Raw genomic sequence first — 18885 nt, forward strand, 5'->3', positions numbered from 1 at the left:
CATAGACAGAGAACGAGTGGGTATTTTAAAACCTTTACAAAAGTTATGAATCTTGGAAAGCTTTAGGCAGTTAAGGTGAAAGATATCATGGTATTTGTTTAAAGTAAATATGAATAAGACGTAAAGATGATAAAGATATACAAGGAGAATTAAAATTATCATTGAATTCCGCGATTTAACTCAAGTCGCTATCCTGTTTAAAGAGAGGGGGCCCAAGTGGGCTATGTTCTTTTTTTCATTAGTATATTGACGATATATTATGAAAATTAGACGGTATATTTCCGAAGGTCAGACGGTCACACTGCTGCTCTCTCCTGCTCATACATGCAAAAAAAAAATTAGTCGCTATAGAGAGGGGTATGGACAACAGCCAAGGCAAATTGCAAAGCTCGTGCGAACCTCACCTCGGCGTGTTTGGGGACAATATGCTATGAAGTTATGGTATGTTAGGCAAAAGGGGTGGTAGGTACCTTGCAAGCGTTGGCTTTTCTGGGCCGTTTTGCCTCTTGTCCGTACCCCATTTTTCCTCAGCAATTTCCCAAATCGGGATTCATGCAACGGGTCAAAACTTCCAATTTTTTTGAACCGAACGGTTGCTGCGCGTCCATGTGTCGAATTTTTGAATTCAGACAAGTCCGTTGATCCAAACATGCGGCCCTGTTCAAAAACCTGTTCCCGCTAAATACCATCGCGCCGTTGCACCATCGTTGACGCCTCACCCGAAATTCCATGACAAAGCGTGGGGCTATAAAAACAAACAGATTTCTTGGCGGCCGCTTGAACAACTGTAAAAGTGGGCCGCCAGCAAAGAAGCAGCAACAACAACAGCAGTGGCAGCGGCAGCGCTGCGACGCAGCCAAAACGAGAGTCGAGACGTCGCGTCGTCGGAGATTTCACTTTTCGATTCGGAGCGAGCGAGCGGTTGAACGGTGCGCAGCCAACGATTTCTGTTTAATTGAGACTGAAAGCCAGCTTAGAGGAGCACTTTGTACCTGACCCCAACCGAAGCGAGAAACACCCCGAGAAACCCCACGATAACGAGATGTACCGCGCCAGTGGACGAATTATGCAACAGCTGCGCCAAAGGATGCCCGCGCCAGAGGGTCGTCTGGCTGTGAGCCTGGCCGCGCCTGCGCTGAAAACTTTCACTCTGCGACAGCAGCAGAGGCATGAACAGGTGCGCTGGACTGCAACGTCGACGGTGAGCAGCAAACAGGTGACGACACCGCCGCCCAGACACGACTGGAATCGTGCCGTCAGCGAGGCGGAGCGAATTGTCGGCTATCCAACGTCGTTCCTGAGCCTGCGGTGGCTCCTGAGCGATGAGATCGCCAATGTGGCGCTGCATCTACGCAAACTGGTGGGCAGTGCCCATCCCCTGATGAAGACGGCCAAGTGAGTGCATCATCCATGAAGTCCTAATCCTCGTTTCTAAATCGCTGTATCGTAGGCATCTGCTCTACAATGGCAAGAACACGATGCAGGCCTGGGGACTGATTGTGCTGCTGGTGTCCAAGGCAGCCGGACATGCGCCCAGTGTGCCCGATGTGGAGCAGGACAAGAGTGCCGGCGTCCTGCACTCCCAGCGCGCTCTCGCCGAGGTCACCGAGATGATACGGATCTCCCATTTGGTGCACAATGTATGCTGATCCTTTCCACTTTCCATTGAAACGATTCTCTAACCCAAACCCAAACCCAAACCCAAACCCACTCTTCTCTCCCAGAGCGTGGTGAACCTACAGTCCAGCACGGAGGCTGGCCAGGATGCGGCCACCTACGACGACATGTCGTTCGGCAACAAGATCGGCCTGCTCACCGGCGACTATCTGCTGGGACACTCGAGCGCGGAGCTGGCCAATTTGCGCAACCAGGAGGTGGTGGAGCTCATCTCCTCGGCCGTGCGGGACTTCTCCGAATCGGAGTTCATCGGGGAGCGGGACGAGCAGAACAATCCGCTGCCCTACAAGCCGGGCACCTTCCAGCGACCCTCGCTGAGCGTGGCCGTGGACTTCAACGAGCACGACGTGATGACACCCATGCCCATTGCCCAGGTGCTAGGCAATCCCGAGCAGGAGTGGGAGTGCCGGAACATCCTGAATGCGGGCAGCCTGCTGGGCAAGTCCTGCCAGGCCTCGCTGAAGCTGGCCGGCCAGAGCGAGGAGCTGCAGCGTCATGCGTATCGCTTTGGCAAGCATCTGGCCCTCGCCTGGCAGGCCTGCCTGGACGCCGAGCCCTTCCAGTGTCCCACCCTGCCCCTGGACACCACCTTCAGCCTGGTCAGTGCCCCCGTGCTCTTCCACCTGGAGCACGATCCCAGCCTGTACGCCCAGCTGGAGCAGGGCAAGCAGTCTGTGGACAACATCGACTACGACAAGATCCACAAGGCCGTCCTGGCCGGCCCTGCCCTGGCCAAGACCAAAGAGCTCCAGAGGAAGCACACGGCGGCTGCTCTGGCCGTGCTGCAGCACTTTCCGGCCACAGACGCGCGGCAGGCTCTGGAGAACATCATCCTGGCCATGCAGGATCTCTGACCAGCAGCAGGCGCCAGCATCACAATTTCCATGGGTTCAGGTTATAGTTAAGTAATATTTATCACTCCATCCACATTAAAGGGGACGGCGCACATAATACAATTGGGAATACTCTCTTCTCTGTGTGGGGGGGATTGGTTTCGGTTACGTTTATTCATGAATGGCAGGGAACAGCCGGTGGGGTGCCCCAGCGGCTAGCGGCTACCGGCTGGTGATCCTCATCAGAATGAGCTGACGGCAGCGATCGTAGTCAAAATACTGGGGAAAGTCCAGGGGCAGGTGCTCCAGTTGCCACGGTTTGTGGGCTGTTTGCTTGAGGAAATACTCGTACATGGGTGCCACCGAGTCGCAGTCCTCGAAGGTGAACACAACGCGCTTCTCGAGGGCCATGTAAATCGTCTTGGGCCTGCCAGTCGGTCGTCCTCTGGCCAGGATCTGATCGACAACGGTCACGAAGGCGTCGGTGAGGGTGTCATCGTAGATCACATCCGCAGCCAGAATCACATCGCTGGCATCGATGGCGGACAGGAGCTCTGGCGCCTGCTCTTCTCGGGGTATCAGAAAGTTGAACTCCAGGACCGACACCTGGCCCCTCAGCAGGCCTGCATTCCGCTGCACGTTTCCACGGATAAGCTTCAGGATGCAGCCCAGATCCACGTCCGTGCAGTAAACCTGTCCACCGCTGTGGATGGCCGCTGCTATGCTGGTCAGTCCCACGCCGGCGCCCAGCTCCATTATGGTCTGGTTGGCCAGCTGCTCCCGCTGCGAAAACAAGTAGTCTGCCAGGAGCAACGCTCCGCGCCACACCTGCAGTCCCACCAGCTTTAGCTCCGTGGCCTCGGAATGTTCAAGTTCTATGACGCCCCGACGCGGCCGTGGCACGTCCAGATCGCCATCCTTATCGGCGGTGGTGCGCCCAATCCGCTCCAGCTTCTCGTCGGGATACCGGAAACGGAACTTGGAGACCACTTTGTGGCCATCTTCCGTCTTCGTCGGCTGGTAATTGGTTTCACTGTAGATTTCCGATGTGACCGTGAACATGATCGCGTGTTATGTGCGCCCCGTACATATACATTTTATATATTATATCTAGAATTTTAGGGCCAAAATTTTGCTCCAAGGTCTGGGACACAGATCACAAAATTCAAAATATACCGTAAATATACTGACGAATTATTTGTATACAAGTTGCATCATATTCCTCGTTTTTGATATTCGGTTGATTATTGTTAGCTAGCTAAGACTCTCAGCTCTCAACTTATAATTTCATCCGATTATTAAATCAATTTTCTACAAGACTAGTTAAATTCAAGTTTTCATCTTTATTGCATTGCTTTTAAAATAAGGTTTAAACAAAAACGGTCAACAAAAATTTCCACAAAATTAATGTCCTTACATGGGAACTACACTATTAACTACATTTTTATGTAATTACCAAAAGCGACACCTGAAGGGGAAAGCTAACTTTTATAATTAATACGCCCCACAATAGATGAAATATACCATTATATACCAAAAGTAGTTTTTCAACTTCAAGATATATCAAAAAGTAGCTCCAATCGGTATCGTAAATTGATTTTGAATTTCGACTCGTTTCCGACGGCACAGTGAGCCAAAGACAGGCTCAAATTGTTGTTAAGAATTGTTTTATCAGCGAATATAATTATGATAATACAATTTTTTAATTTCTAATTGCACCGCTATAATATAAATTCCAATCAAAATAAATGTTCGAAATAAATAAATATTTTAATAATGTAGAACAAAATATGAACTTTTATTAAGAAATCTTGATACAATTCAGTTAGTTACTTATAAAATTATCACCAATTAATTTCACTGGCGTATGTTTTCGCCATGTTATGTATGTTTTTTGTAGAGTTTTCTTTGTTCTTCGACCACTGTCTCTCCACTAAGCTCTCCAGCGGTTCAGTATTCTGACTGTTTTAGTATTTTTCGGCTGTGGTTTAGTATTTTGTCAATTCCATCAATCTATTAAAATTCATTTTCAACGTTCTATAGAAATCCAATAAAAGCAATTATTTAAAGTAAGCCAGTCAAGTAGAAAATTGATTTATTAATCGTATAAAATTATATAGGTATGTTTCGGTATATTTCTGAGGGTCGGACGGTATATATTATCGATAAGTCCGCAGTCACACTGGTGGCATGCGGTATTTAGTGCTCCTCAAATCAACAAAAAATTAGCTAATTTTATTAATTAAAAATGGACGAGGAGGAGGATCCGATTGTGGAGGAGGTGAGTCCGAGTGGAGTACCAACGCTTGCAGCCATAAATCAATTGCGAATCCCCCCCAGATGCCCGTGTTTCTGTCAAAAGCCCTGCACGACAGCTTGTACCTTTTCCAATACCCCACAAAGACGGAGCTGCCAAACCACGACGAGTCCGTGGTCATCAACTGCTGCGTAAAGCCGTTCACCCAGGAAGTGAAGGTGGACTTCGCCCTAAACACGGAATCGAAACACTACGATCGCTTTAAGGGCGAGCAGTTCGCGGTGGCCGCCGACGGGAAGAACACATTCGGCGCCTTGCCGTCGAAGGGCGGTGAGCGGCCCACCTACAAGCGTGGGATCATGGACAAGCAGGCCTTCACCAGCACGCGCTCGCTGACAGACATTTCCAAGTATATTGTGGGCATCTACGTGGACAAGGAGATGCACCTATCGCCGCTGACGAGCATTGTTCAGCTGCGGCCCGCCCTGAGCCACTTCGATAAGGAGGACAAGCGCAAGAAAGCGGAGCAAAAGGCCCAAAACGACGATGTGGACGACGACGAGGTGCTGCAGCAGGTCACAGTGAAGTTCGCTCGCGACAAGGGAGCCGCATCCAAGAAGACGAAGGAGGAGCGTGGCACGTACGACAGCTTTGTCCAGCGCATTGTCGACGAGCCGTGGTGCGAGACATTATGGCACGCCCGTACCTCAGCCGCGGTGGAGCTGGAACGCCAGAAGCTCTATGCCACCAACCACCAGTCGAACCTTTCGCTGACCCTCAGTTCCAGCGACTACCTGCACAAGCTGCTGCCCTACAACGAGAACGTGCAGAAGGTGGACGAGTCCAGTGTGCTGCCCGTGTACAACAAGGCCATGCTGAAGACTATGCCGCTGCTGGACCAGCTGCGCATCCTGCTCAAGGACGCCAGGATGCTGTCGTTCGGAGATGTTCTCAAGATACTCATGGAGCAAGTGGATCCCCATGTGACGCCCGACAAGGTGCTGGCCCTGCTGCCCCAGGTCGGTATTCTGCTGAGCGGCAACTGGGTGCCCAAATCGGAGGTGGTCTTTCCCGAAAATATGCTTTCCCACGCCAACGGTGTCACTGCCGAGCAAATGATACGCGCCAGGGACTATATAGTGAGGCCTGAAACATTACATACATATCCTTCATTTGTCTATATATGTCCGACCCTCTGCAGCTCTATAGATTCTCGCGAACGGCGTGCCTGCACCGTACACAGGTGATGGCCGCCACCCAGCTTCCGCCCGCAGAGACCTTCGATGTCCTACGGACCGTGGCCAAAGTGAACACTACGAAACGCTGGGAGCTGCTGCTGCCGCCGGACAAGGAGTTCGAGCAGAAGCATCCGGAACTGGTGCAGCGCCAGGAGCTGCACTGGCGCGCCTCGGAGCAACACTACAACGAAATGGACTGGGCCAAGGAAACGAAGCGAGTGCGCAAGCGCTCCACCCGCAAAAGCGAGTCCCAGTCCTCAACAGCCATGCCACCGCCTGCCACAACAACACCAGCGGAAGCGTAGCACCACCACAGGGACCACTGGGAAATTTGACGCTGATAAGGAGGTGGTGGAGGAGGAGGTGCAGCCCCTTGGGTGCAAATAAACAGACCAACAAGATTATGTTAAAAATTTCCACTGTGTAATGCGCTCCGTAATCTGACCGACCAGGGATTCCCGATTAGTCTTGGTCACCTCGTAGGTGACAGCGCCGGGGGCGCTCTTCAATCGCTCCACCAGCGGCATAGACTGGCGGGTCGTCTGTGGAATGGTGGCCAGAATGGGGCGCTGTTGCTGGAGGACCTTGGCGATGGCAGTTTCGAAGCGCTTGCTCAGCAGCTCCATTTTGCCCACTTCATCGATGACGAAGAGCTCGCAGCAACCATCGAGGAGTGGCAGCGTCAGATCCTCAAAGTCCTGCACATAGACCGAGTACTTGCCCACCTTGGGGCGTCGCAGGTTGTCCAGCGGCCGCTCCCGCGCCAGTATTCCTCGCTCGCCGCTCAGGGTGACCACATCAAAGCCGATGCGCTGCCCTTTTCCTTCGGCACGCACCTCCTCCGTGTAGAATCCCTGGAGCTTGCTCTGCTCGCTCAACTTTGAGCAGATGTTACGAACCAACGTGGTCTTGCCAACACCTGAAGGGATACTGGAGATGAAGGGGAGATTGCTGGGTGCACGGCAAGACTTACCCGGGGGCCCTGTGATCAAAATAGCCGTTAAAATATTAGTTTTTTTCATTTAATAATTGTTTCGTGGGATAGTGTTGGGAAACGTCAGCAGCAATGTCGATAGCATGTTATCGGTTATCCAAAAACAAACACAGATGTAATGCGCGGGCTGGAGGTTTTTTTTGTTCTATAAGAAATATTTATGCACGACTAAATAAACGCCATTTCTGTTTGGGACGAGTTGCTTCTTCAGCTTTTTCACCGAAGAGCCGCAGACGCAGCAGCTCCAACTGGGTCTCCATGTGCTCGCCAACGAGAAGCAGTTGCTCGCCGCGCATCTGGAAGTCGCTTTCCTCCTTGGCCTCATCCACAATCTTGATTTTCTTGCGGCGAAGCTGGAATCGAATCTTCCGCTCAACGTAGTCCGTCGTGATGCTGATATTCTGACCGACGGTGCGCTTGTTTCGCTTGTATCCCCGCCGAAAGCACGGCAAACGCCTGTAGAAATCGAATAGGCCTTGATACTCGACGCGCAGGAACTGAAAGAAGTCAAGGTGCTGCACCTCCTCCAGGTCGCGCCTTTCCTTGGCAATCGTGAAGTAGTTGTTGATCATCGCCACGAACACATTGATCAGGACGGTGCAGATGAAGAAGCCCAGGATGGCGTACAGTATCAGTCCGATGGCCTTGCCGCCGTGGAACATTTCGCTGGGATGGATGTGGGAGCTGAAGCCGAACGAGAAGCACATGCAGGTGATCAGGCTCTGGAAGAAGCGATTGAAATAGATGCTATTGTTCCCATTGATGATGACCATCATCATGCAGAAGCCGAACAGAAAGATCAATATCATCATGGCCATGCTGACCACCGGCTGCCAGGCCATGCGCAGCGTTTGGTTAAACAAATGAAAGACATTCGCGAACTGCAGGATCCGCCACAGCCGCAGCGTGGTCAGACAGATGAGCACCCCGATCAGCATATGCACGAGCCCTTCGAGCCGCGATCCTCGCCGAAAGTCCACAAAATCCATGTTCCCGAAGACACTCACATTCTTGAGCATTGATCGGACCAGCGAGGCGCGAAAGAACATCACCCAGAGGACCACTGCATTCAGTCCGAATATCAGCAGGTCCATGATGTTCCACACGTTCTTGAGGGTGCGCGAATCGTACCACACCTTGTTCACCGTCGCCTTCCCGAACTGCAGCAGCACCAGTATGTAGATCATATAGACGAACAGGTCGTACCATTTGAGATGATCGAAGTCCCGCAACAGGACGTACCCCTCCACGCCCACGTGCGGCAGGACACCCCCGAAGGGCAGCTGCTCCAGGCGCAGCGTGATCACGCTGAACAGATTCATGTCCACATTGTACATGGTGAAGTCTATAAAGATCGCCGACGTGTTCCTTGTGAGCCAGTGCTGTTCGGTGAGGAAGTCGAGGACCATCTTGGTGCTGACTTTGCTGCGCGACAGCAGTGTCGAGTAGCCCCTCAGCTCCGGATAGTAGTCGAAGAAGCCAATGTGATGGAAGTTCAGCAGGAAGCTATCAATCGCCATCCACTTCATGGGCACCCAGGGGCGTGTGACGCGCCAGTGCAGATCCTCGTACGGCACCACTTTGTAGGGCTTTTGCCAGCCGGGCAGGTAGGACGAGTCCGTGTATTCGGGATCACCCCAGCCGATCTTGCGGTTGCTCCGCCGCAGCTGCCGCACGCGGATAACGCCCAGCATCACCCATTGTTCGGCGTGCACCCAGGGGGGGCTGGTGAAGGTGGTGCCCGGGGTGGTGGAGTTCGTGTCGAAGGTGTTGATCAGATTGATCTCGATGTAGTCGAATAGCTGATTGATGTGCACCAGCTCCTGGAGGCCATAGTAGTCCGTGTGATTGAACAGCATGAGCTTCTTGATCATGTCCGAGCTGCGGTAGACGCGCGGCTCCCAGGTCGCCAGCATGGCCAGCATCAGCCATAAGTAGTAGCGCCCGAACAGCCACAGATCCCTGCTGATCTCCTTGTACATCTCGTTCAGCTTCTCGTTCCGATACTGCGAGGTGATCAACAGGTTTCGCCGCTGCCGCTCCACTTTCTGCACCAGAAAGTCCTCCCTATCGTATTCCGGCCTGCTCTTGTCCATGTCCGGCACATAATGATCCCGCGGCCAAATGGTGCGATCCACTGCGATGATGATAAACTTGATGGGATCTCCGACAAGGTACTGGAACATCAACACCATGATGATCCTAACGCCGTTCGTCTTGTCCCGCACCAGTTCCTGGTGGAAACCGAACCGAATGAAGATCGATCCAATGCATATCAAAATAATAGAGATGGTGATCGTGAACAATATTAAATGGGATCTAAAGGGCGTCATTTTTCCCAATTATATTTACTCTGACACCCTCTAGATTGCTTTGTTTCTCTATACAATATTCTCCATTTACGATTTGACAACACGTGGTTTTTATCTTAAATCTGTTCTGTTTAAATTTTTTAATAATATGTAACCGAAAAATCTGTACGGCCATTCAAATTTTTCATCCACCCAGGTATCATTTAACATGAATATCGATATCGATAATCTGAGTACAAGGCTTTATTGTGGGGATTTCTGAAAGTGATTTTGATTAAACTCAGTGTAGTTGTTAAAAGGCAGCTTAGCAATACAAAGAAAAGGACAATCGGCTAAAGATTAAATCGCTTAAGTCTAGTACTCAGACAACAGACTAATTTCAGTAGCTAACTAGTTAATCGCTAATTAGTTGTCTTAGTGGACAATTAGTAATGCAATGCATAGGTTATCTAAACTTCGGAGGCCAATCGCACCAGTTGCACAATAATGATATCGGAACAATTCAATTCAAATTTTGTATGACCATTTTTCATGATGTATGACTGACCTTTGTAGAGTTCGATTACTGGAAAGATTTTAAAGTTGATAATAGCTAATAATAGTCGCAATATATTTAAGGTATTCTTAAGATATGTTTAACCATGTTTTTATTTGTATTTTATATCTTATTTCTTATATCTTCAGATCTTTTTAAAGTCTAGTACTTAGATTAACAAAGATCTTCACCACTCAAATCAGGGATAATATTTGTATGATAACGAAAAGACATAATTTTTTGCTGCTGTTTGTTCGCCGACTAGTTCTCATGCTGTTATGACATTAGACTTTGCTGCGATATAAGATCATTTCTTTGCTGAGAGACAAAACGAAAAACTAGTGTTCCTAGCTGTCTTTAGACACGTCACCTTAAGGTAATAACGCTCAAACCCAATTTGAAATTGGCTCGAGATGCTTTTAATTTGACCGTGATTGCGTTTTGAATGGAAAAACACTCATTACCAATACTTGATTAACTAAAAATTATGAAATGAAAAGTGTAAGATTCTATAATTTTTGCAGAAAAAGCTGATTATCTCGATCATATTCCTCCCCAACTAAAAAGCACATAAATCGCTTTCACTGCATGCTTTTCCCATAGGGGTATCTCTGTTTTTGCAGGTAGTCAGATCTGAAAACAGAAATACCGATTAATACTAGAAAACCAACCGGGATCGAGCGATATAGCGATTTCGTAGCAGAATAGGCGGTCAATTTAAAATGGAGGGCAGCAAGCGAGGTCAGCTAATTATAAAATTATGTGCGGTCGAATAAAATCGGATTATACGGATACAATAATTTATTCATTTTATATCCGTTTAATATATATATGAACTATATTAGAGGTGCCTGCCTATAAACTGCAAAGCCAACCGAATTCCAGTACTGCAGGCTCTCTCGGTTGGTTTCAAAAACTCTAGTACTCTGCCTGGAGATTTAATGTAATTCACTACGGAATTCAACGGAATAGCAAAATTGAGCAATAGGAACGATTACTCTCTTGCGGTTTTTTGTTTGATCTTTTTCGCCAAAGCCTTTTTTAGGTGAAATCCAATAAAAGCAAGTATTTATATTAAACCAATCAAGTAGAAAATAGGTTCATTAATTGGATAAAACTATGTGGGCAGGGCTGAGAGTTCCATCTAGCTTGTAATATTCGATGGAATATCAAAAACGAGCAATATGTATAAAGAACTTCAATGCATCAGTATATTTACGGTGTATTTTTAAGATGAGACGGTATATTTTGGTATATTGCTGAGGGTCGGATGGTATATTTTATCAATGAGTTCGCGGTCACACTGCACACAATATTATCAAAACCTCCAATTTTTTTGAACCAAGCGGTTGTTGCGCGTCCATGAAACAACAAGACAGTGTTTGAATTTTTTTTGAATTTAGAAATGCCCGTTGTCCATATATGCGGCCCGAAAATATCTATTGATAACTAACAAAAATTAAAAACAATCTTGTCGAGTTTTTTTTTTTTTATTACGAAAGTCCGTTGATGGACCATAAAAATATCAAAAAATCCGGCCCTAAAATATCCATTGATATTCTAAAAAATAATAAATAATAACGAACTCGCGTCGTGATCTAAAAAAGCTAAAGAAAGTGAGATGAGATTTCGTACGATCGGTTTTTGACAAATTCTTTTGGTGTCGGTGTCGCCTAACGTTTGCACTTTCGAGATTGGTTTGAGGTTTGAGGCACAAAAAACAACACAACAACAGCGAGAAGGTCGTCGCCGGTAAACAGCAACAAAGTAAACGCGATGCATTAGTGTGATTTTTTTTGCGTGTGTGGGGGTGTCAGCGTTTGCCCGAAAATATTTACCGTTCAAACAACAGCAAAAGCCGGCAAAAGAGTCGTCCGCTCTCTCTCTCTCGCTCTCGTCGTATCGGTCTTACTCTCTCTCTCGCTGTGCAAACTGCTTCCCGCCGCCCCGCCGCACTATTGTGATAAGCTTTTTTTTTCCGGGTGCAAAGCAAAAAAAAGCAACAACATGTGTGCCACCATGCAAAAACAACAGCAGCAACAATGTCCGCCCTGCAGAAGAAGAACAGCAACAAATGGCCTCCTTGTGATACTCAGCTGCCTTCTGCTCCTGCTCCTGCCCAGCCACCCAGTGACGGCCCAGGAGGGTATCGCCCCCGCATCCCCCCCTCAGGTGGCCGCTCTGGCAGCCCCGAGTCCCGCCGCCGGGGGCGGCGCCCCCTCCATCCTCGATCAGTTCAGCCCCAACTGCAGCGCCGTGACGCACATCTTCCAGGGCAGGGGTATCGATGCCAATGAGATACCGCAAAAGCCCAGTAACGGTAAGTGTTGTGGGTAAGGGACGGTCTTTATAAGAAACAATTTAATTGTAAGTCTTCGGAAAATTCGGTTCTAATTTGTCAGATTCGAGCCCATTGGGAAGTTTAGTGAAAGAAAAGTTAATCTAAAGAAAAGACCCCTCAAGATTCGATCGAATAAAAGTTATTTGTTCACTCCTGGGAGTTACACAACATTTCATAATATTACTAAACCTCAAAAGATAAGAAAAGAAGCCCCGAAGACCGAAGTTCGAAAAGAGCAAAGAACAAAGCGAACTTTGAATTGGGCGATCCCATGATTCATGCCGCGTCTGCGTCTGCAGCAGCCGTACTCCTCCGCCTCTCGCCCTTCGCCTCCCCTGGTTGAGGAAATGAAATTCCACGCAAATCAACTCAAAAAAGATTCAACACAGCGCGGAGAGGGCGGGGGAGAGAGGAGAAGCATCCGAATACCTTTACAGCCCGAGGCGATGAGCGATGAGAGGGAAGAGCAGCGCAGAGCAGACCAGAGCAGAATTCCCCGGTGGAGAGCGCTGTGTCCAGTCGGCGGTGCTGTTGGCGCATGCGTGACTGCCCCTCCCCCTCTTCCTCTCCCTCTCCCTCTGCCGCTCTCTCTTCCCAGCAAAGGGTTCCAGTTTCCAAGACCAGTCCAAAGCAGAGCTGAAAAATCTCGAGAAATTCCTTTTCGATCGAAAAACAAGAATGAAGTGCGGCGCATAGGAGACCGAAGCCTGCGATACCCTCCGAATGTGGTCTCTGACCGATGTTTCCTAGCATTTCTTTACTCAAAAGTTAAACTGAATGGCACGCGGAGTGATATCTCCGATGAAAGGGTATCAAAAGCGGCTGGGAGCAGAGATACTGCACACTCGAAAGGAAAACGGCTCTTCTCTTTTGGGAGTGCGAGAGCAAGGAGGTTGTCACACCGCTTTTACAAGCTGTTCGGTGGGAGTGGGGACGAGAGTGGGGCCTCGACCTCGGCCTAGGCATGGACCTACCTTCCATGGTTTCGATCCGCCTGTGGCTTTTTACTTAATTTGTATAAATCCTGAATTAATCACGCTTAATTGCAATGACTCTCTCGGTCTCGCTCTCGCTCGTTCTCCCGCTCTCTTGTGCACTTCTCTGATCTTCTGCCCTGCCGTCCCGCTGTCCCGCAGTCCCGCTTCCCCTTCCATTCGCTTTGTTTGATTTGCGGCCAGGTAAACTGTTGCAGCCTCTCTCCCTCTCTCTCTCGCTCTCTCTTTGCCCGTTTACCTGAGTGTTGGTTTTGTTTATTTTTGGTTTTCAGCGTTTCTTGATTTGCTTTTATACCCTGTGTTCGGACACAGAAACCAGAATAAGTATTTTTATTCGAGGGTATCCGCCTGTCGGTTCTCCTAGTCTCCATCCTTTCTTGCTTTTATCTTTTGGTCAAATGCATTGCGTTTTCGTTCATAATTTCATGGAAATGCATAGGGGCAGGGGGGGGGCCCGGCACTGCTGTCTGAGGGGGAAAGGAGCGAGCGCTACAGGTAGAGAAGAGTGGAAGAGTGGAGTGGAATGGTGTGGAGTGGGGAGATGGGATGGTCAGTGTTCTTTTGCGTTCTCTTTTGTGTTTGGTCTTTGATATTAATCAAGGTGTCATTGAAATCGTTTAAATTATGCAGTTTGGGATTTTTATATGTGTGCACGGCATGTACATGTATGTATGTGTGTGTGTCGGTATTTCTTATGTGAACCTCTCGCTGTCTGTGGCCCTCTCTCTCTCCCTCTCCCACTCCCTCATTCACAATATCAATAACTTATCCAAACAGCCTCTGCTCTTCGCTCTTTTTTTACTCTTTTCTCTTTCGCTTCTTTCTTCAGGCGCGCTGTGAGTCATAAATCTCACCGTCGACAGAGGACAGAGGGCGCTGGGCTGTCTTCTCTTCTTCCCACCTTATCCCCGTTCTTCTGATAAGCGCCAGCATTTAGATAAAGTCCCTCCCGACTTGGACCCGTTCCCAGGCCTCAAACTGTGTAACTTTGCCCTCTCTCGCTCTCTATCCCTCTCTCTCTTTCTTTGCTCGTGCGAGTATGTAGGTTAGTTTTGCTCGTGAGGCTGTGTGCGTGATACTTGGGCGCTGATAAAGCGATATTTCCATTTCCAAACAGACTTTTGATGGAGCGGCAGACCCATTGGGGCCGCTACATTGTCTGAGGGTAGTTATGCGGAGTGCCCGGGAGTGTCCATGGAGGCTCCTTGGGGCAACTGCCTGACACCTTCCATGCAACAGCTGCCTGCCACTTAAACGCTTCATTAAAGTTGCACTTCCTGTGCTCTCGCCCATCTTCTACCCCTCCTTCTGCCTCATCATCATCAGTGGTAGGCAGGCACTTAGCTGAAATTGTTTGCACAATTTAAACAGTTCACAAAACATTAAATCGTTAAAAATAATACGAGTATCAGCGGACAAGGAAGAGAGGAAGACAGCGAGAGACGATTGCACATTCCCCGCTCTCTGTGGCCAAAAGAAATTTGCAGTGGATCTGATGCCAAATCCGGAGACTGGCGGCGGCTGCTCCATTTTGTTGGCGTTGCATCCGCCGCCGTTGCTGGAGTGGCAGTGGCAGTGGCAGTGGCCAAGGCATGACTATTAATCATTTTCCAGCAACCAAAACCTAATGGCAGATACTCGGTGGCTCTGCATCTACAACTCCTTCGGTTTGCCCTTTTACTGCATTGTCGTCGCATTCCTTGGCCGTGGAAGAAGGAGGATCGGGGAAGGATCGGGTAGGATCAACATTAGCATATTTAGTCCTAAGAATCGCCATTAGTTGATCTCTAGTGAGGCCATATAATCACAACAGACTCAAGATCTGTGGGTTTCGCTTACAAAGTCAACACTCGCCCTCCTCCTCCTCCTCCTCGAGGCCCAGATCAGGGGAAGTATCTGGCGATCTGGAGAATAAATATCGCGCAATTAGCCGACACTCGCACGAGTGTGTGTATCCCTCGGAACGAGCGACGAATGAGGCTACAACAAAAGGCAAAACGTCAGCGAAATTTCAAACACTGAATCACGGCGATGGTGGCGATGCTTAGATGATTCGATGGATGGATAAAATGAATGAAAACGAAACCAGAACGATCATCGCCCCCTCTCTGTCGGCGGAGGATACCAAAAATAGAGGTAGAGAGCAGTTGCAAAGAAGATTCCCAGACGAAGCCGAAGACAGACCCAGAAACATTCCCAGAGTCATTCCTAGGAGCCTCAGCGGGTCAAACGTGGCCACTTTAAGGCGAGAGAGAGAGAAGGGAGGGAGGGAGGGAGAGAAGATGAATGCCTGTGTGGTCTCAACACTATCTCTCTCTCTCTGTCTCTCTCTCTTGTGTCTCTGTCTCTGAGGCAAACAACTCCTTAAACAAGTTCTTGCGTGCATTCCATTTTCCATTCCAGTGGAACAGAGAGTCCGAGCAATGAATTTCATATATGGACAAAGCCAATGGTGGAATGCCTTTTCGGGAGGGAGTCGAGAGCCACAGAGAGGCAGGGGGCGGAGGCGGAGGCACAGTTTTAGCTAATTTTGTGTGGTTTTAACCCAACACCTTCCCGCCCGGAAAGGATATTCCACACACTCCTCCTCTCGAGCGTTTGGGCCTTTTCTCACGTTCCGTTTAGGTCTGGCCGTAGATGGTAATTACACAAGCCACGGCCCAGGCCACGCCCCCAGAACGGCAGCCAGCTCCAAATAACAATTACATTTAACATGTTTATTAATAAGCAACATGGCCAAAAAGGGGGGCACTGCGGAAGGGCTTTGGCGGCACCATTAGAGGCCACCCCAACCCCACCCCACTCCAGTCTAGTCCAAAAAAGTAAAAGAAAAGATAATTAAGTAGTTGGAGCCTCCCTTGTGTGTGGCACACACAAAACCAATGCCGACTCTACGAGCAGGGGGCGGGTAAGCAGGGGAAAACAGTGGATTTGGGCCTTGGATCTTTGCAGAACATTTCCTCCTCCAGCCTGCCACCAGATCTTGGCCCAACCCCATTAGCCGTTTCGATGCAGTAACTCCCTCAGACGCTGTTTCCCATGGCCAGGTCCGAGAGGCCAGGCCAGGCCAGAGTGGGCCCTCGGCGGCGGGCATGACGAATGCCAAATTGCTGGAGAGGCCGGAGAGACTCGTTCGGGGCCTGGACTGGCGGCTCTGGGCTCTGATTTAATTGGGTCACATGAAAGATTTGTTAATTTGCGCCACCTACTTTGATTACACTTTGCAGATAGCCGGGGGGAGGGGGATGCTACGCCATGGAATGTCCGCCCCGTCTTCGAGCGGCTCTGGCAAGTCTGTAATTAATGCCGGGCAGCCCCTACGTGCGTGCCCAAAAGTTCAAGACCTTCTCACTGGCTGCCAAAAACCGTAGGATCTTTCCTCAGTGGCAATTACAATAAAATGCAATTGCCTCTGCTGCTGCTTCGGATACGGATTCAATTTCCTACAGTTCGTTAAGGGTTCGGGTTCGGTTTCGGTTCCATGCAAATAACCTTGGCCATTTGTTGTGCTCTCCTCGCACTCTTCGCTCTCCTAATCCGGCAAATAATGGTTTTCAATTAGTTTTGGTCCAGTTTCTGGCTCAAATGCTCAAGTGGAGATGAATGTGCAGCTCAGGGATTGCTCAAGCGAGCAACAAAGAGAAAAAAGGTTCCATAATCTGCTAGTCCTAATCCTCCTCCTCCTCCTTCTACTCCTCCTCAGAGGCAGCCCTGCCTCGCATCGTCTTAAATCTGTTGACAATTTTATTATACAAAACACATTAAATGCCCATTTAATAGAAAAATACAAAAAACGCGTCTCGAACAAATTAATTCTCGTGTGTAAAATATTTTACAATGAACAAAGTTTCGATGGCCATAAATTTGTGGGTTTTATTGACCAAAAGCTACCGGAAACCCGTCAGCGCTGCTGTCTGTCCCAAAATACAAAAAAAATGCGTAGAAGTCGATAAATTTGGAAGACAACAACCCACACACAATCCGCATACGAAGAAGAAGAAGAAGAAGACGTCTCCACGTCCAAGTCCGGCGCGGCGCTTGGCATTATAACCAGATATTGTAGTGCTGCCTGCCTGCCTGCTGTTCCCCAAACGAGTTTCTCGGTGGATGGCCGCTGGCCCACGCCCACTCCCACTCCCACTCCCACGCCCGGAGATGTCTTTGCCAGAAGATAGACGTTAAAATGTTTATGCATTGCAGTTTATGATATGCGAAGATGATCCTGCAGATCCCCCCTCGAGACAGAGACACAATCGAAGGGCAAATAGAGACATTTCCGGCATCAGAGAGGGGGGAGAGAGACAGAGCAAACAATGAGACGAAATCCGGCCCAAAGCAGTTGTCCTCATTGTCGTATTGATTTTGGTGTATCGCAGTATCTCACAGATACATATTGCATTTTTTATCAGCTATTTGTTTTGGCTGTTCGCCGGGGTGGCAGTTGCAACATTTTGCGGCAAAAGGTAGGTTCATTGAAATCGAATGAAAGACCAGCGACAGCAAAAGATACGCAGATAAAACGCGGAGTGGAGCAGGGGGAGCGGGAGAGAGATAAAGAAAATCTCTTCTTTCACCTCGACTCCGATTCATCTTTTGGTTTGTGTATTTTGTTTTGTTTTTGTAGTTTTACCGACGGTCTGCTTTCGTGTGTATCCTGTCTGGCGGCAGTCCTCCTCCTCCTCCTCCTCCTCCGGGGGTTACCTGTTTCACAGTTGAGTGGCCTTCCTTCATTCCATAGTGTTGGATTCTTTATGGCCATTTGCCAGAGCCAGAAACAGAGCCAGAAACAGAAACAGAGCCCGCAAGAGATACAGAAACAGAGCCGTATCTTTTGTCGGCATCATCCATCGCTTCCATCGCTGTAACTCATTTCCATTCAGTTCGTAAATTGTGCAAAAAGGATCAACGGGATCCAGCAGGATATCGTATCCTCCTAGTATCCAAGGATCTGGGTCAACTATCGGCAAGGGAATTGGGGGAAAAGGGCAATATATACATTTATAAAACACTCAAAGATACACCCATATTTAAATTAAATATTCGGGTTTTTAAATGCAAAAATAGGGAAATTAAAAATTGTATTTGATTTTAATTTGATTAAAAAATAAACGTATTAAAAATTCGTTTTTAATTACGAATCATATTTAATCTAAATATAAAAACACTTGTATATATATTATTTATATTACATTTTGTAGGAAATATATTTTATTTGAATACGAAATATATTTAACCTAAAAATGAAATATATTTAATTTAAATATGAAATATATCTCATTTAAATACAAAAAAATTATATTTAATTCAAAACTGAAATATATTTGTATTTTAAATATGAAAATATTTGCATTCTAAATATGAAATATATTTAATTTAAAAATATATGAAAATATTTTTATTTTAAATATGAAAGATAATTGAACCAAATAATATCCCCTGGAAATTCTTCGACCTTGATGAAACGCATTTTTTTTTTAAATTAATTTTTTTAAATCATCGCAAACAATTTTATTATAATTTTACTTATTTTATTTATTATAATCAAATACAAAGCCTTTACTAAATGAAAAAAAAGAGTAACAGTAAACCACATAATTTTTATCAGTGATATTATTTTATAATTAAAAATTAAAAAAAGAAAATATATTTGTATATTAAATACGACAAATATTTTATTTAAATGTTAACATATTTGAGTTATAA

The 18885-nt window shown here is 47.7% G+C and overlaps 6 protein-coding genes across 6 annotated transcripts in view; 3 read left to right on the plus strand and 3 right to left on the minus strand.

Annotated features, from left to right (window-relative positions):
• The first annotated feature begins 337 nt into the window (after positions 1-337).
• Positions 338-2633, plus strand: LOC108153147 (decaprenyl-diphosphate synthase subunit 2). Its single transcript, XM_017282948.2, has 3 exons — positions 338-1395; positions 1451-1640; positions 1725-2633. Exons 1-3 carry the CDS (start codon positions 1043-1045, stop codon positions 2529-2531), a joined length of 1350 nt encoding a protein of 449 aa, XP_017138437.1. The 5' UTR covers positions 338-1042; the 3' UTR covers positions 2532-2633.
• A 17-nt stretch (positions 2634-2650) lies between these two features.
• LOC108153148 (methyltransferase-like protein 22) lies at positions 2651-3668 on the minus strand. The gene has a single exon (XM_017282950.2). The coding sequence runs from the start codon at positions 3570-3572 to the stop codon at positions 2733-2735; it is 840 nt and encodes a 279-aa protein (XP_017138439.1). The 5' UTR covers positions 3573-3668; the 3' UTR covers positions 2651-2732.
• A 985-nt stretch (positions 3669-4653) lies between these two features.
• On the plus strand, positions 4654-6419 carry LOC108153111 (DNA-directed RNA polymerase III subunit RPC5). The gene is made up of 3 exons (XM_017282896.2): positions 4654-4791; positions 4851-5906; positions 5969-6419. Exons 1-3 carry the CDS (start codon positions 4759-4761, stop codon positions 6308-6310), a joined length of 1431 nt encoding a protein of 476 aa, XP_017138385.1. The 5' UTR covers positions 4654-4758; the 3' UTR covers positions 6311-6419.
• LOC108153112 (nucleoside-triphosphatase THEP1) lies at positions 6407-7124 on the minus strand. Its single transcript, XM_017282897.2, has 2 exons — positions 6979-7124; positions 6407-6924 (listed from the first exon to the last, which is right to left on the minus strand). Exons 1-2 carry the CDS (start codon positions 7025-7027, stop codon positions 6407-6409), a joined length of 567 nt encoding a protein of 188 aa, XP_017138386.1. The 5' UTR covers positions 7028-7124.
• LOC108153109 (polycystic kidney disease 2-like 2 protein) lies at positions 7116-9476 on the minus strand. Its single transcript, XM_017282895.2, has one exon. It carries the CDS (start codon positions 9330-9332, stop codon positions 7158-7160), a length of 2175 nt encoding a protein of 724 aa, XP_017138384.1. The 5' UTR covers positions 9333-9476; the 3' UTR covers positions 7116-7157.
• Positions 9477-11152: 1676 nt separating this feature from the next.
• Positions 11153-18885, plus strand: part of LOC108152500 (glypican-4) — a 33773-nt gene continuing 26040 nt past the window's right edge. The window contains exon 1 of the mRNA XM_017281874.2: positions 11153-12166. Within this exon, the coding sequence (XP_017137363.1) occupies positions 11854-12166 (313 nt within the window). The 5' untranslated portion in view covers positions 11153-11853. The remainder of the gene's footprint in view (positions 12167-18885) is intronic.

The sequence above is a fragment of the Drosophila miranda genome, chromosome XR (assembly GCF_003369915.1).
Source record: "Drosophila miranda strain MSH22 chromosome XR, D.miranda_PacBio2.1, whole genome shotgun sequence".
In the NCBI taxonomy this organism is placed as follows: domain Eukaryota; kingdom Metazoa; phylum Arthropoda; class Insecta; order Diptera; family Drosophilidae; genus Drosophila; species Drosophila miranda.

Excerpts from the sequence above, each read along its gene's own strand:
- LOC108153147 (XM_017282948.2), top strand. The coding sequence starts at position 1,043 with ATGTACCGCGCCAGTGGACGAATTATGCAACAGCTGCGCCAAAGGATG. Across the intron at positions 1,396-1,450 it reads CCCCTGATGAAGACGGCCAA|GCATCTGCTCTACAATGGCA; the intron begins GTGAGTGCATCA and ends GCTGTATCGTAG. Across the intron at positions 1,641-1,724 it reads TCTCCCATTTGGTGCACAAT|AGCGTGGTGAACCTACAGTC; the intron begins GTATGCTGATCC and ends CTTCTCTCCCAG.
- LOC108153148 (XM_017282950.2), bottom strand. The coding sequence starts at position 3,572 with ATGTTCACGGTCACATCGGAAATCTACAGTGAAACCAATTACCAGCCG.
- LOC108153111 (XM_017282896.2), top strand. The coding sequence starts at position 4,759 with ATGGACGAGGAGGAGGATCCGATTGTGGAGGAG. Across the intron at positions 4,792-4,850 it reads AGGATCCGATTGTGGAGGAG|ATGCCCGTGTTTCTGTCAAA; the intron begins GTGAGTCCGAGT and ends AATCCCCCCCAG. Across the intron at positions 5,907-5,968 it reads TACGCGCCAGGGACTATATA|CTCTATAGATTCTCGCGAAC; the intron begins GTGAGGCCTGAA and ends GACCCTCTGCAG.
- LOC108153112 (XM_017282897.2), bottom strand. The coding sequence starts at position 7,027 with ATGAAAAAAACTAATATTTTAACGGCTATTTTGATCACAGGGCCCCCG. Across the intron at positions 6,925-6,978 it reads TTTGATCACAGGGCCCCCGG|GTGTTGGCAAGACCACGTTG; the intron begins GTAAGTCTTGCC and ends GTATCCCTTCAG.
- LOC108153109 (XM_017282895.2), bottom strand. The coding sequence starts at position 9,332 with ATGACGCCCTTTAGATCCCATTTAATATTGTTCACGATCACCATCTCT.